The sequence below is a fragment of the Labrus mixtus genome, chromosome 20 (genome assembly GCF_963584025.1).
Source record: "Labrus mixtus chromosome 20, fLabMix1.1, whole genome shotgun sequence".
Lineage (NCBI taxonomy): Eukaryota > Metazoa > Chordata > Actinopteri > Labriformes > Labridae > Labrus > Labrus mixtus.
Window position 1 is genome coordinate 9,864,211 of NC_083631.1, and position 14,862 is coordinate 9,879,072.

The 14,862-nt window shown below is 44.2% G+C and overlaps 1 protein-coding gene across 1 annotated transcript; it reads left to right on the forward strand.

Moving 5' to 3' along the window:
* The first annotated feature begins 1,135 nt into the window (after positions 1 to 1,135).
* On the forward strand, positions 1,136 to 6,702 carry eve1 (even-skipped-like1). Its single transcript, XM_061026909.1, has 4 exons — positions 1,136 to 1,167; positions 1,970 to 2,133; positions 3,380 to 3,597; positions 5,117 to 6,702. The coding sequence occupies exons 1-4, from the start codon at positions 1,136 to 1,138 to the stop codon at positions 5,600 to 5,602; spliced, it is 900 nt and encodes a 299-aa protein (XP_060882892.1). The 3' UTR covers positions 5,603 to 6,702.
* The last annotated feature ends 8,160 nt before the right edge of the window (positions 6,703 to 14,862 follow it).

Below are 14,862 nucleotides of genomic sequence, written 5' to 3' on the forward strand. Positions count from 1 at the left end.
GTTTGGAGATTTTCCCTTGATGACATCACAAAGGGCAGTAGCCCCTCCCCCAGGTGGGTGACACTCCCCCAGCTAGGTGTTTGTTCTGCCCTCTGAGTCTGCCTTCTCATCGTAAACAATAGGACATGGAGCGAGAAAGACCGAGTACACCCGAGCCCTTCCAGAAAGGGGGCGTGGTCAGACACAGCTCATTTACATATTTAAAGGTACAGACACAGAAACAGCCTGTTCTGAGCAGGGCTGAAATAGAGGGGTTTATAGACATGATCAAATACAGGATCAGAGTGGATTTAGAACAAGAAACTTCACACACATGTTTTGAGGAGCTCTGAGACTTATTTACAGCCTCTAGTGGACACTGGAGGAACTGCAGCTGTAAAGTTGGACATTTTAACATGGGGCTCTATGGAGACTGACTCACTGCAGGAGACAGACTCTAGTGGACACTGGAGGAACTGTAGATTTTGACCCTTATCTTTGTTTCTCATTCCTGGAAGTTGTCATTTTGGGGTTAATGTCCTTTAAAAAGTTCTCTGATAGTGAATCAGTGGACCCTGAATGTGTCTCTGCTCTGCCTCATGTGAATGTTTAGTGTTAATCTGTCTCTCATTATCCCCTTTAATTCAAGTCACGAGTCCCCCTTTAAAACATCAGCGTCTGTCTTTCATTGTGTCGCTCATGATCTTCTAATTGAACAACATCATCACTGCTTCATTAGAGAGATTATTTATAGTTTCCAGTTAGATTAAATCTCTCTTCTCTTAATCTGCATGTTGAACTGATTAGGCCAACATGTGTCAGAGGTTTATTTAATTAAACTAAACTTTTCCTTCTCAGAAACTCCGGATGTAAAATCTGAATCAATAAATATAATTGCTTCAAGGTTATTTCATGTTAATATTTCTATATTTATGATCCTTCTTTGTCAACCTTAGTCCTGTTTATGATACTTCAAGAAGTCTCAATAAGTCATAAACCTTCCCACTCCTGATTGTCTGCAGACATTCAGCAGCAGTTTGAGTTCAAACACAGAAAATAAAGTCAGCACAATATCAGTTAAAATTTAAAGGAAATTAAAAAGATATAAACCGAACAGAACTGATTCCTGTAGACAAACTGCTTTAAATATAACACAATGCATGATTCTTATTGTCTGCTGCAGAGAAGGTAGGATTCCTTACATGTGACGGTGTAATGATAAATTTCCTGCATGTCGCAGTGGCTCCACCCTACCTGGCGTCTGAGTGTCTCCGTCCTCCCTCTGTCCTCTTTCTCATCATCTGGCCGCTGGATTAACAATCAGCGCAGATTATAGCCGTAATAAGCTCCAAAACACCGGTTCAAGGGTCCGCTGCTGCTCTGCGCACCAGCCTGTGCACTTAAAGGATCCGCTTCTCATTGATACTGCTCTGCTATTACTGCTCTATGAAGCTCGATTAATCCTCCCTGTGGACTCTCTTCATACCTGCTCATTATTCAAAGTCTGGATCATAAAAAAAAAACAGAGAATGTTTTAATTCATCTGAGGAAATACAAAAAAACTAGAAAACCTAAAAGCCACAAATATAAAACCTATAAATAAGTATATAACTCATAACATCCCTAAAATAAATCACATTTACTCTTCATATAATGAAGATACATATTTAAGAAAGTAGTCTGATAATTTATGTAGACCAAGACTTTAACCGAACATCATCCATTCAATTTAAAAAATAAAAAAGGACTAAGACTGTTGAAAACCAGAATGTTCCTTTCTCTGATTGGAAAATAAATCTGCACTAAAAGTGTAAAATAATATAATTTTAATGATTAACTCAGGAGTTAACTCCTCGTGCGCCGCCTCGGCTGATTTGGAGCCATTAGGCGCGTAATGATTGACTTCCAAACATCAAACATCAAACGCAGGGGAACAATGAGGCTGAGCTGCTGTCTCTGCCTGCGCGTCTCTAATTCTCCATAACAAAAGTACAAAGGCCGAGAGCAGACCAAAGGCTTCATCCCGTAACACCTTTAACACCTCTCCGAGGCCGCGGCGCCGCGCCGGGCCGACGCGCACACCGAGGCCCGTCTGCAGCGGCGGGGAGAGGGGAGAGGGGAGAGGGGAGAGGAGCAGCCCCGGGGACACAGACAGTACGGAGGAGGAGGAGAGAGGGGAAGGAGGGGGAGGGGGGTGTTGGGACAAAAACACCTCATCTTCCTCCTGACTGTCTGAGCAGACCGGGGTGAACTCTGTGTGTTTGTGGAGTTTTAGTCGCGCTGCTGCAGCATCTTCAGCGGCCCTGCAGCCTGCAGAGGGGGGGACACTCCATCCGAAGAACAGCCGAGAACAAGCAGCAACAAAGAGGATTTAAAGTTTTTACTTCTGCCAACAGCCTGATGTGTAAGTAAATGTCAAAACTACTTTAATGGTGCTAACTTTAAGAATGAGACTCAGAGATTCACCTTTCCACCGAAGCTGCGGACGACATTTCTAACACACACTCATCTACACAAAATATTGATTTAAAAAATGACGTAATTATTCAATTTAACGACCTCAGCACTGTGAATGTTCACGTGATTCTCCTGTTCAGTGTGTTATCATTGACCTGCCTCACACACTGATGTGTTCGTCACGAAATATTAACTGCAGACACTTCGACAGTCAATAGATTTTAATTTAGACAAAAACGGAACTTTATAAATGTAATGAAGGTCACAACAGAGAAGAGCAACTTCATCACACGAGGAAACATCCCACACGTTTTAAAAGCTCTACATGAAGAATGGCTGTTTGTGTCTGATTCAAAGTCAAGAAAAGTTCGTGCCATGTCTCCAGTCCTCAAAAGTTTTTTGTTTCAGGTCCGTTTTTTGGCGACCTTTTATAAATATCTGATTAAATTTATTTGAAAATCTTTGAAATACATTTTTTTTTTCACAAACATGACATGAACAGAAATATCCGACATGTCCTGAGTTTATAATCAGAGAAATCCATTCTCATAGGCCTCTGTTGTAAGGAGAAATATTTTATTATTATTATTTAAAATGTATAATTAGTTTTACCATCTTCTCAGCAGTCTGACCTTTCATCTAGTAAAGTTTGATTATTTATCATCTAATTATATTTTAAGTGATTAATCTGTATTTCAGCTCATTAACTCTGTTTTATGCACGAGCTGTCACTGACTGGGACACAAACGTTTCTGATTGGTTGATTAGAGCATACAGTCAACATTACACACTTTAACTTCTTATTTGTGTTTTCTAATTATTCATAAAAGTTAGTCTGGCGCAGTTTTCGCGCCATGCACTCTCTGACGGTTCAAACCGACCTCAGGTCTTCAAAGTGTCCCAGGTGTCCTCTGAGCTCGTGCCTCTGTTTGCGTCATTTCAGTAGCGGAGGGCAGACAGACGCCGGTGGCGGGAACCACCATCGTGCACGCTCCGGAGCCGTGCACGCGCAGCGCCGTGCTCGAGCGGCGGCACCGGACCGCCTTCACGCGCGAGCAGCTGACCCGGCTCGAGCAGGAGTACGGCAAGGAGAGCTACGTGTCCCGGCCCCGGCGCTGCGAGCTGGCCACCGCGCTCAACCTACCGGAGACAACCATCAAGGTACGGTGGTCAAACCTGTGGTCGGGGGGGGGGGGGGGGTTAATATCAAGGGTCACATCATGTCTCTTTATTAAAGTGACCTCTGATGACTTCAGGAGTGACCTCTTGGATCAGATCCTGGTCTTATTATAAGAAGAAGATATATTTCACTGTCAGGATCACTTTTAAATCTACCTCTGACTTTTCACCTGAAGAAGAAGAAGAAGTCCTGCAAAGCTTCAAAAGGGAGGATCGACTTCAAGCTTCTTTAAGAAAACAACAGATCCTGAAATCATTCAGAGCTTTTTGAATTCATCTCACTGTTTCAACCAACCAGTGTCATTCAGGTTCAGGTGTAATTTCACCTGATAGGAAATTTAAAATATTATAAAGTTTCTTTTTTGTTGGTTTTACCACATGGTGTGTTCTGAGGGTTTTCATGCTTTTTGATCTCACAAACAGAAAAAAGAAACCGAGCAGGAGAGAGACGAGGGACTCACCTACACGTCAGCACCTCTGACTCTTCCCCCGTCTCCTCTGAACTCGGCCCGGTGCGGTAGATTGAGTAGTGACAGCTTTAGCGGTGTCTAACATTTGCCGCAGAGGCCCCGCTGGCGCAGTGCAGCGGCTTTAATACGCAGTAAACGCGCCCACCTTTCTGCCAGCTACAGCTCGCGCTTTTATGACGGAGCAGGAATGCGAGGAGAGGCCTCGTAAACGCCGCCACCTGACGTTTTAGAAGCTCAGCCTTCCGGGTGGATTCTCTGAACTGGTGAAAGAGTTTAGAGGAACGGGACAGGCCGACACACAAAGTAGTGCCGAGGAGTAATCCACATGTAATCCGGCCGCTAGTTTAACGACATGTGACGGTAGCTGCTGGTTCAGAAACTTTCAGGAGAGACTCGAGAACAAACGTCTGAAACTCTAAAAGAAGAAGAGCACTAAATAAATCTCCTTAATTTATGAAGGAACGGTTTAATAAAACATAATCCTCACTTCTTTATTAAACTATGAAAGGTTTGAGCTTTGTGAAAAGGTTAAAACAGGTTTCGGTCCCGGGTTTGTTACGGTGTGCAAACACTGCGAGTTCAGGCCGTTTCTGACCCGATTCTTTGAAGAGGCCAATCAGCCAATCAGCTGCTCCTGACCGGTCCATTCATTTCTGGACTGCTTAAATCTCACACATCGAGAGCTTTGAGCTGATTCCTCGACTTCAGGACTTTTGTTTTCTGATGGCGCCGTTTGGCACGTGTTTCTGACAGAAAATAGCGTTGGCTAGCTAAACAACTTCATTAACGATCATCAAGCTCCTCCCACATTTAACCCGTACAGTCCATACTTCAAATCAGCTGTTTAAGTCTTAACTCTAACCAACTGCTTCTCCTTTGTGTCTGTTCCCTTCCTTCCTTCCTTCCTTCCTTCCTTCCATCCATCCTTCCTTCCATCCTTCCTCCTTCCTTCCTTCCATCCTTCCTTCCTTCCTTCCATCTTTCCTTCCTTCCTTCTTACCATCCTTCTTTCCTTCCCTCTCTCTCTGCAGGTGTGGTTTCAGAACAGAAGGATGAAGGATAAACGCCAGAGACACTCCCTGCCGTGGCCCCACCCCCTCGTCGACCCCCTGGGGGCTCTCCTGATGAGCCGTTCCTCACCTTCCTCCGCCCTCCAGTACCCCTTCCTCCCACCCCACCTCCCCCATCTCCCCCTCCACCATCACTACCCGCTGGCTCTCTCCTCACCTGCGTCCTCAGCTCACGGTCGCTACAGCGCCCCCATGAGGACCCTGGATGCACTGCGTCTCTCTCAGTACCACCACAGAGCAGGGGGTCTGGCTCCGCCCCCTGCAGCCCCCTACCCTTCCAGCAGCCTCGTGCACCACCCTCCTTCGTGCCCCTGCCCGCTCTGCCTGCACTGGGGATCAGATCAGCTGCTCAAAGCCAGAGAGGGGGTGCTGGGACTGACCCAAGACCTCAGCCCTAAGACCAGAACCCAGCCTGCCGGTCTGGAGCGGAGGGAGGAGGTGGTGTAACAGCTGACAGGAACTACGTCACCTTAAATCAAGCCTGAGTCTCTCTCTGTGTTACGCTGCTGAGAGCAAACAGCAGACGACTGTGACATCATTCATCCTGCTGATGGAGCAAAGAGACAACAGAAACACACCAAGGAGGGAATCCACACGAGGATCCTGACACCGTCTCAAATCCAGATTCATCAGGGATTTCTTTAAAATGATCTACAAGTGCAAAAACACTTTTTTTAGTCCAGTTTTCTCATGTTACTCGACTCATTGTGGAGAGGCGTGGTCTCCTCTTCTCTCTGGCGGGGGGAGCACAGAGACGCTGTGTGCTCTCTTAATAACTCTTGTTTCAGTTGCAGTGAGAGTAACAGGGCTTCTTTCCCCCGGCTGGGTTTTAACTGTTTCCTTTTTAATGTGCAGCTCCTCGATGCAGTCTAAACTTCTTCTCCTAAAACAGAGAAGTCGCCCAAACGTTTCATATTTATTAACTTTAAACTAAAAATGTTTCCACTGTTTTTTTAAACAAAGTCTTTATAAGAAGTTTTTACTCTTTTCACTCCTGAAAACTTGAATTACTCACTGAAGTAAATCTGAAGACGATGAGACTGATGTGAGGGAAATAATTGTTTATTTAAATGTGATGTTTCTGTTCTTTTAAACACACAAACCAACCCGTGTAGAATATTATAATGTTCTGCTTTAAAGCCGTGTGCACGAGGAGCGATATCATCCACTGCAGCATGTTGAAGGTGTGCTCACAGCCTCGTATGAAACACGCCTCCATCTTTTATTCTGTCGCTCTTACGTCCACACTAACGTCTGTCAGTCCGCTCGTTACCTGAGCAGCTAGAAGAGCTTCTTTCCTGCACTTTACTGTAAAACAAACGCCTAATAAATACTTAGATTTCTCATTTTATACTACATGCGTCATGGTTAACTCTTTTACATTTGTACCACAGACTGTAAATATTAAAGTCTGAAGCCTCTGTTCCTGCAGGGGGCGTTGGAGTCCCATCGATGGCGGTCTCCATGCTGGAAATGCTGTCTCAGTCTAACTTTCAGTCAACCTAACGACAGGCTGAGAGCTGGAGCTGAGGCGGGTTTTAAACCTCCTGAGAAACCGTTACACCGCGCCCACCTGTCAATCAGGTCAGCTACACGCCTTATTGTGAATAACTCTTATCCTTCATCAAATCAAAACTGATGAGTCATCAAAACATTCACCCCCTGTACAGTGTGTGTCGATAGAGACATGAGCTAATCACACCTATTTGTTTTTTTGAACCAGGCTGTAAATATGTTAATCTCTGCTGTAAAAACAGGCTTTTTAGAATGGGTGTGTATGTGACTTCCTGTGCTTCTGCAGCCAGCCTCTAGTGGACACTCCAGGAACTGCAGGATTTTACACTTCCAACACTGGAGGTTACTGCTAAATGTGACTAAAAATACATTTTACTGAAGTGAAAGTAAAACACAACATGTTGTGGCAAAATTATTGTCTCTCTATTTTAAACCAGAAAATTCTAAAACTCAAACATAAACGTTTTTTATTTACCTGCTGGTTCATCAACTTTTCCTCTGGTTGAAAGTTGACGATCATTATTAAGTCTGCTTCCCTCCACTGACGGGAAGTGTTTTCATTTTCTGTAATGCACGCTAACTTCCTGTAATCTACAGTGAACGTCGATGTGATCCAGTTTCAGCAACGTGTCTTTAACTGTCACTTTTATAAATCCTCCATGTTCACTCAGTGGAATCAAACATCCGTTCATATGAAACACTCGTTTAATTGTTCTCCGAGGTCTGACGGAGATTTACAATCCAAACACAAACCGTCTGCTGCAGCAATAAACGGATTAAAAAATTAAACTGTGTGTGTGTGTGTGTGTGTGTGTGTCTCAGTGTGTCTCAGTGTGTGTGTGTGTGTGTGTGTCTGTGTGTCTGTGTGTGTGTGTGTGTGTGTCTCAGTGTATGTGTGTGTGTGTCTGTGTGTGTGTGTGTGTGTGTGTGTGTGTGTGTGTGTGTGTGTGTGTGTGTGTGTGTGTGTGTGTCTCAGTGTATGTGTGTGTGTGTGTGTGTGTGTCTGTGTGTAAACACAGGTGAGGTGTTGGACCGTGTGTTTGAGTGACTGTGTGTTTAATGTTTCGTTCTTGTTCTTGTTCTTGTTTCGTCTCTCACATCGCTCACGTCGTGGAGCGGCGCTCCTCTTGTGAATGATTCAGAGGCTGTAAAACGTTTTGGACAGAAAAGTCGATCAGTCTGTTGGCTGCAGATTCCCATAAAAGACTGGAGACATGAGCTGTGTGCACGCTGCTCTGGTGACGAGCCAACATCAAACCAGGGGCTAGGGACCGAGCTAACAGTCCAGGTAGCTGCTACCTGTTGCCCCAGGTGACCATTTGAGAGGGTGAAGCTATAGAAGCAAGGGGTTTGCAAGTTATCAAATACAAACAGTCTGTGACTGTGGTTATTTAACGAGCTGCTAATGAGCTGTTTAACCATCATGTTTACTGCAGAATGAGGTTCTATCTGTTGTGGTCTCTGACTAGTAATGTTTATTTATCAGACTGGAGAAGCTAAAGAGAGCTCAAGCAGTCTTCTCTTCAGAGAAATCCAACAACATCCTGACATCATGCACAAGCTGCCACAAATAAACCAAAACATGACAAACACTGAATATTCTAACAGTCCAGGTTTAGTTCTCACAGCCTCAGCTAGCTGCTAATTGTTGCTGACACTGGAGGAACTGCAGCTGTAAAGTTGGACATTTTAACATGGGGCTCTATGGGGACTGACTCACTGCAGGAGACAGACTCTAGTGGACACTGGAGGAACTACAGTCCTTAGTACTTCTAAGTTAGCTTCATTTTTAAGTCAAAGTCTTTTGTAAGCATGCAAACATGCTGTTGTAGTTTATATAAGTTATAAGTTTCTTTATAGCAGAGTGTTTGATATGAAACTCCATTTTTAAATGTAATAATATGTTTAAAGACTATTCCTTAGGGTTCATGCCTGCAGATTTAACGACGGCTACTTTGAAACAAAGCAACGGCAACAAGAAGAAGCTCCTTTCCACTTTGCTCTAAAAGCAACATATACATTCTTCTCACTGTGTTTCTGTTCCCCTCTGCTGCAGTGGATTGATGTGCAGGTCTTTACATTATTTTATAGTTATAACAACTCAGCCTCCACAGCATGAGAACACTGATTCACATTTCAGAGATGGAGTTTAAAGTTTTTATGGCGGCAGACGTCGGAGTATGAATAAATAATATATGAATAGTAAAAGTGTGTGTTCATTGTGCGGACTTTTACAAGTCAACAGTTACGCTTCATGGACTAATCAATAAGAGCTTTACAGAATCAAAACAAAGCTGTAACTGAAGCAAATCATCTCCTCACAGCTTTGTGTGTGTGTGTGTGGGGGGGGGGGGGGGGGGGGTGAGGTTGGATCCTTCAGCAGGTTTAGTCAGTACTCTGATGATGATGTGAGAACAGTTCAGAGAAAGTGGCTAACAGAAGTGCCATGGTGTGTGCAGCTTTTACCACGAGTTACTGTCTCGTCCATTGAGGGTGAAATCCATCTGGTCGTTCAAATGATTAAAAATACATTTAACGTCTACTAAAATGCTTTGAAGCTGCCATAAAAGGTCTGCTTTGAAAATATACGGGGAAGAAAGTGCAGATAGTTGTGCTGCAATCCAGCAGCAGGGATCCCCTTTAGGTTGGATATCAAAATGTCCCTTTTAACAGTAGAAATAAACAGGAACAGCCTGGGGGTAAAACTGGTCTGTCTTTACCAGCACACACTGCACAGGGAATGAATTCTGATTCTGATACAGGGATTTGAAGGTTCAGAGTTGTTCATAATTAGGGGCGTGGCTGACCTGATGGGTGCATTGTAGCTGTTTGCCCCGAGGTTAAAGATCGACCTCCAAGCCTGTGAGTAGGTCGACTAAAAGAGTAGACTCAGCATTCCCAACATGGCGTCCACCATCGTTATCGTGATTCAGAAACCAATGGGTGACGTCACTGAGACAACGTCCATGTTTTATACAAGCTATATGTGTGTACGTGTAGCCCCCGCTGTGCCGTGCTTCCACAACGCCAAAACTCAATGTGAATTCTCAGACTGGGACGCCAAAATTACGCCGTCGCAGAATCAATATGAACTTACACAAAGACGTGATGACGGCTGAGCTTCGATAAAGCAGTCTGTAAAGGGCTTCCCACTTCAGTGTGAGATGAAACAGCAGCACTGTCTTGGTCTCCCTCCTGACTCCAGGCCAGCAGGTGTGCCTTTAAAGCTCTCAGACTCTGCACCGAGTTCAAACTCACCTGGACAGGTGTTCACCGGGACAGACACACAGCTCTGCACAGGCTGAGTGTAATAATGTAGGACAATAAACAGATGGGTTGATTACAGGTGAGTGTGTCTGAAACGCAGCTTTAAAGACGGGGACGCACAGAGGATAGTGCTCAGATAATGATGTGGTTTAATAAGTACAGGAGGGAGGCAGACTGGGCTGTCTGAACGTGGACAGGTAAGGAGGGAATGAGGGGCTTTGGTGTGACATAATTTACCGTCTGCTAGCTGCATTGGAGATCCTCAGCTGTGTGAACAGGTTTGTGTCTGTCTCAAGTCAAGGTTTCTCTCTGATTCTAAATGTTGTTAGACTCTACTGAACATTTGCTTATGCAAGTGTGCAACTTCACAGAGCCTCTGAAGTTTGGATTTAAACAAGGAGAAGAAAACATGCACATGAAGACAAACACACCAAAAGTGAATGACTCGTTATGCACCAACCTGTCAAAGTATTTGCTGCTGTTTCCCTTTAAAGCTACAGAACATTAGAATCAGAATCAGAAATACTTTATTAATCCCAGGGGGAAATTTGTTTGCTACAGTTGCTCATAACACCAAAAATCAGTAGGAAGTACAGAAAAGTTCACAATATAAAATAAAATAAAAATAGTATTAACAATATAATAAGCATAAGTACCAAGTGAAATCAATAATAAAGTAGTATAAGTAATAAGCTATGTTCAAGCGCAGGTAATTGAAAATATAAACAATATTTACAAATATGAATATACCCTGATGGATTAGCAGCGTAGATATTGCACGGTTCATGTATAGATAGCACTTTTGATGTATAAATATTGTCCAGTTTTCAACAGATTGCACAGTTTTAGTAGAGAAAGTATTAGCATAAAAAAAGAAAGCACAACATCTTCTACATGGACTGAACACAGCACGGTTCACTATTGAACTACTGATCATTTAGTCGTTGTGGCGCTAACAGTCAGCGGTGTAACATTCAACCTTGTGCTTGTTCAGCGGTGACGGGTGTTTAGTGTTGCATAAATTAGCAGAGTAAATAATTTTCAGTCGCAGTTTAATGAGCCTGTTGTGAAGCTAAAGCAGCTTTAACAGGTGACAGAGGAGAAGCAGACATGCAGGTTACTGATCCACATCGGTCAGAAGGCAAAGAAGTGCTGACCAACAAAAACTGACAGATGTTGGAAGGTTAGCGGCCGTAGTTAATGAGTCCTGGAGCAACACGTTACACATGTACAGTACGTCCAGCTGGCTGTGCATGACTTGTATGACCGTCTGTAGCTGAAAATAAAAGGCTGGCATGGATAGATCACGACAAACATGATAAGTGATGATGTAGCATCCTGAGCATGAAGCCAACACTGGAGTGCCAAGAACTGTAATTCCTCCAGTGTCCACTTGAGACTTTCTCCAAAGCTGTTTTCACACATGCAATCTGGAAAATGTCAGGAGGACTGCCCATGAAATCCTCCTGATCTGCTGTTCACACATGCACCTCACAGTAGGAGACTATCCAGGAGGGGGGGGGGGGGGGGGGGGGGGGGGGGGGGGGCGGGGTCTCCTGAAGTAGGACATGACGTCAAAAAGAACGAAGCAACAGAGTCCGCTATAATGAGAATATTAAGAGTGGACTAAAGAGGGGAGAAGAACATACTGGAGAACAGGAAACATGCAGCAGCAGGTTGATTAGAGCACAGAGATGGTAGAGGTAGCGTGCAGACAGTCTATGGTTGTGCAGCGATCACAGGGAATAATCGTCACCACCCCCTCCCACTGGCTCCAGGTGAATTCTCCTGATTATATCCTGCTGCGTTCTCACATCAGCTCACTCTGATTTTCTGCAGAATAAATACGAGGAGGCTGGAGGAGAAACTCCGGCTGAAGAGAGAAACATTCAGATGTTTGTGTGATCACATGACGCTCAGAGTGGAAACCTCTGGAGTTTTGGCAGCCCTCTTTGCTGTGTGGTTAATCGTATACAACTAATTTCCCAAATGACTGTGTCCAGGGAGCGTTGCAAACTTGTATTTAGCACGCTTTATGGAGCAAGTGCTGTGTGGTCAACACTCAATTACACACCATCTCTAACCGTTTAACTGTGGCCAGCAGCAACGAGAGGAAATGTGTGGTTGAGTTCACAAGAGAGAAAGTGAGTCTGTTGTGTTTGTGTCGAGGAGGCTCTTAAACTCCAAAACAAACCGCTCCTCTCACACACTCACAGTCTGCAGGTTCCATCGTATCTGTACTGCCACCTGTGGTTAACTAGTGTGTACTGCATCACATATGCCACACAGTGAGAGGGTGAACCACAACCCCAGTGTGAGAGATACACTGTGTGTCTGAATAATACTCTGAGCTGTACATGACTGCTTTCAGACTGGAATCTGTCTTTAGACCCCGACTACAATTAAACTAATGATGAAGCCCCCCCCCCCCCAAACACACACACACACACACAACTCCTATGAGAGGCAGCTTCCTCGTAAACTGAGCTGGAGAGAACTCAATACCAAACCAAGCAGCCTATTTCATTCACAAGGTTCTTATTGGTTCTGTGTGTGTGTGTGTGTGTGTGTGTGTGTGTGTGTGTGTGTGTCTGTTTGTGTGTGTTCTGTTCTTCTCTTCACTGTGGTAGGGTAGTAAAAGTAGGTGTGCACCGCACAAAGCAGTAGAGAGATTGCTTGTAAAACTCCCTCACAGCCACCGCACACACACACACACACACACACACACACACACACACACACACACACAGGAGCTGTGTAATAAACACCACATGAGCATACACACTCATGTACACAAACACACACACGCACACACGCACACACACACACACACACACACACACACACACACACACACATACTCACACTCATGCATCAAACCCCCACAAAAAATGATGCCAAGTGACAAAACATGCAGTTCCTCCAGTGTCCACTAGAGTCTGTCTCCTGCAGTGAGTCAGTCCTCATAGAGCCCCATGTTAAAATGTCCAACTTTACAGCTGCAGTTCCTCCAGTGTTAGCAACAATTAGCAGCTAGCTGAGGCTGTGAGAACTAAACCTGGACTGTTAGAATATTCAGTGTTTGTCATGTTTTGGTTTATTTGTGGCAGCTTGTGCATGATGTCAGGATGTTGTTGGATTTCTCTGAAGAGAAGACTGCTTGAGCTCTCTTTAGCTTCTCCAGTCTGATAAATAAACATTACTAGTCAGAGACCACAACAGATAGAACCTCATTCTGCAGTAAACATGATGGTTAAACAGCTCATTAGCAGCTTGTTAATTAGCCACGGTCACAGACTGTATTTGATCAGTGTTTGCAAACCCCTTGCTCCTCTCTTTAATATATGATCACCTGGGGCTCCAGAAACAAGCATGGCGACCTAAATGCCGACCTCAATGCTTCAAATAGACGATGAACAAACCAACCGATGGGTGATGTCACAGAAGTTGCGTCCATTATTAATTCTGTCTATGAGAAATACCTGACGCTCACCCATTACAACCTGGGATACGCTCCAACACACGTCACCATAAACGGGAGAAGCAGTTTAGAGAATTGATGGATGGATGTGAAGGAGAGAGGGATATAAAGCCATGTATCCATTATGCTCTCAAACACACACGCACACACACACACACACACACACACACACACACACACACACACACACACACACACACACATACACACACTTCCATCATTATTAATTGCAGTGTGAATGCAGCTATCCATCTTCCTGAGCTCAGGCCAGACCTGCATCGTGAATATGTTCAAATATGTGTGTGTGTGTGTGTGTGTGTGTGTTAACCAGGCTCATCTGTCTATTGATCCCACTGAGGTTAGTCATTATTACATGGCTATTGTGGAGGCGAATACTGAAGAGGTCTGTGTGTGTGTGTGTGTGTGTGTGTGTGTGTTTTAATGCATGTGTAGCTGTGTGTGTACATGTCTGCCTCCCCTCTCCCTGACAATAAATCCAGAGGCCACATTGGCACTCAGCACTAATGAAGATGGCAGTCTCTCTCAGAATGCATACGTGTGTGTGTGTGGGTGTGTGTGTGCGTGCGTGCGTGCGTGTGTGTGTGTGTGTGTTGCCTGGACATGCCAGGATGGTAAAGAGAGAGTTCGATTTGTCTGCTTCAGTAAACATTAGCTCCTGTCATGTCATTAGTTATTGTGCTGTTTGAGACAAAAATAGTTTTTATACAACTGAAACATTTAACCAGTTGGAGAAGAGGGTTGCCATGGACACCACTTTTAAACTAAAATTAGATTTTTGTAAAAATCAAAGGATATCGATACCGGCCAAAAAAAGTAATCAAAAGTCTAATAAATTTGTTTGTTTGTTTCTTTATTGTGTTTTTTTATTATCAAAAATGTGCAAACAAACTGCACCCTGCAGTCTCCCCATCCAAAGTCAACGATGTAAGGCCTTGTCTTCTAGCGCCCTCTGCTGCTACGGAGTGTAAGTGCATGAGCTCGCCTCTCTCTCTCTCTCTCTCTCTCTCTCTCTCTGGGTCTCTATAGAGGAATCTATAATTCTTTTACAAGTTATAATGAATATTTATGAGCAGGGCCTTCGTCTGGGATCAGCCAATCAGCGGACAGCTCGACGACCATAAATCAGCTGACAGCTTGCCTCCTCTGTTCAGCGGTGGTAGTAAACGGCTCTGAATAATTTGTATTTTAAAATTTCGCTGACGTTTTCATCCCGAGGAAGCGAAAACGGGTGCACTGGAGTAAACTGCAGAAACTAATATTCGGAGAACAAAGGGGAGCAGGAGAAGGTGAAGGGGTCACTGTGCCATTGGCTGTAAGGAAGGATGAATGAAAGAATAGAAAGTATGGAGGTCAAGACAGTAGAAGATAAAATCAAAGTTGTACGATACAATAAAATATAAAAATAGGTCTACGATGGTGCTTT

Coding starts and splice junctions, on each gene's coding strand:
- eve1 (XM_061026909.1), top strand. CDS start 1,136: ATGCATGATTCTTATTGTCTGCTGCAGAGAAG. Junction 1,168..1,969: donor TATTGTCTGCTGCAGAGAAG/GTAGGATTCCTT, acceptor CCATAACAAAAG/TACAAAGGCCGAGAGCAGAC. Junction 3,598..5,116: donor TACCGGAGACAACCATCAAG/GTACGGTGGTCA, acceptor CTCTCTCTGCAG/GTGTGGTTTCAGAACAGAAG.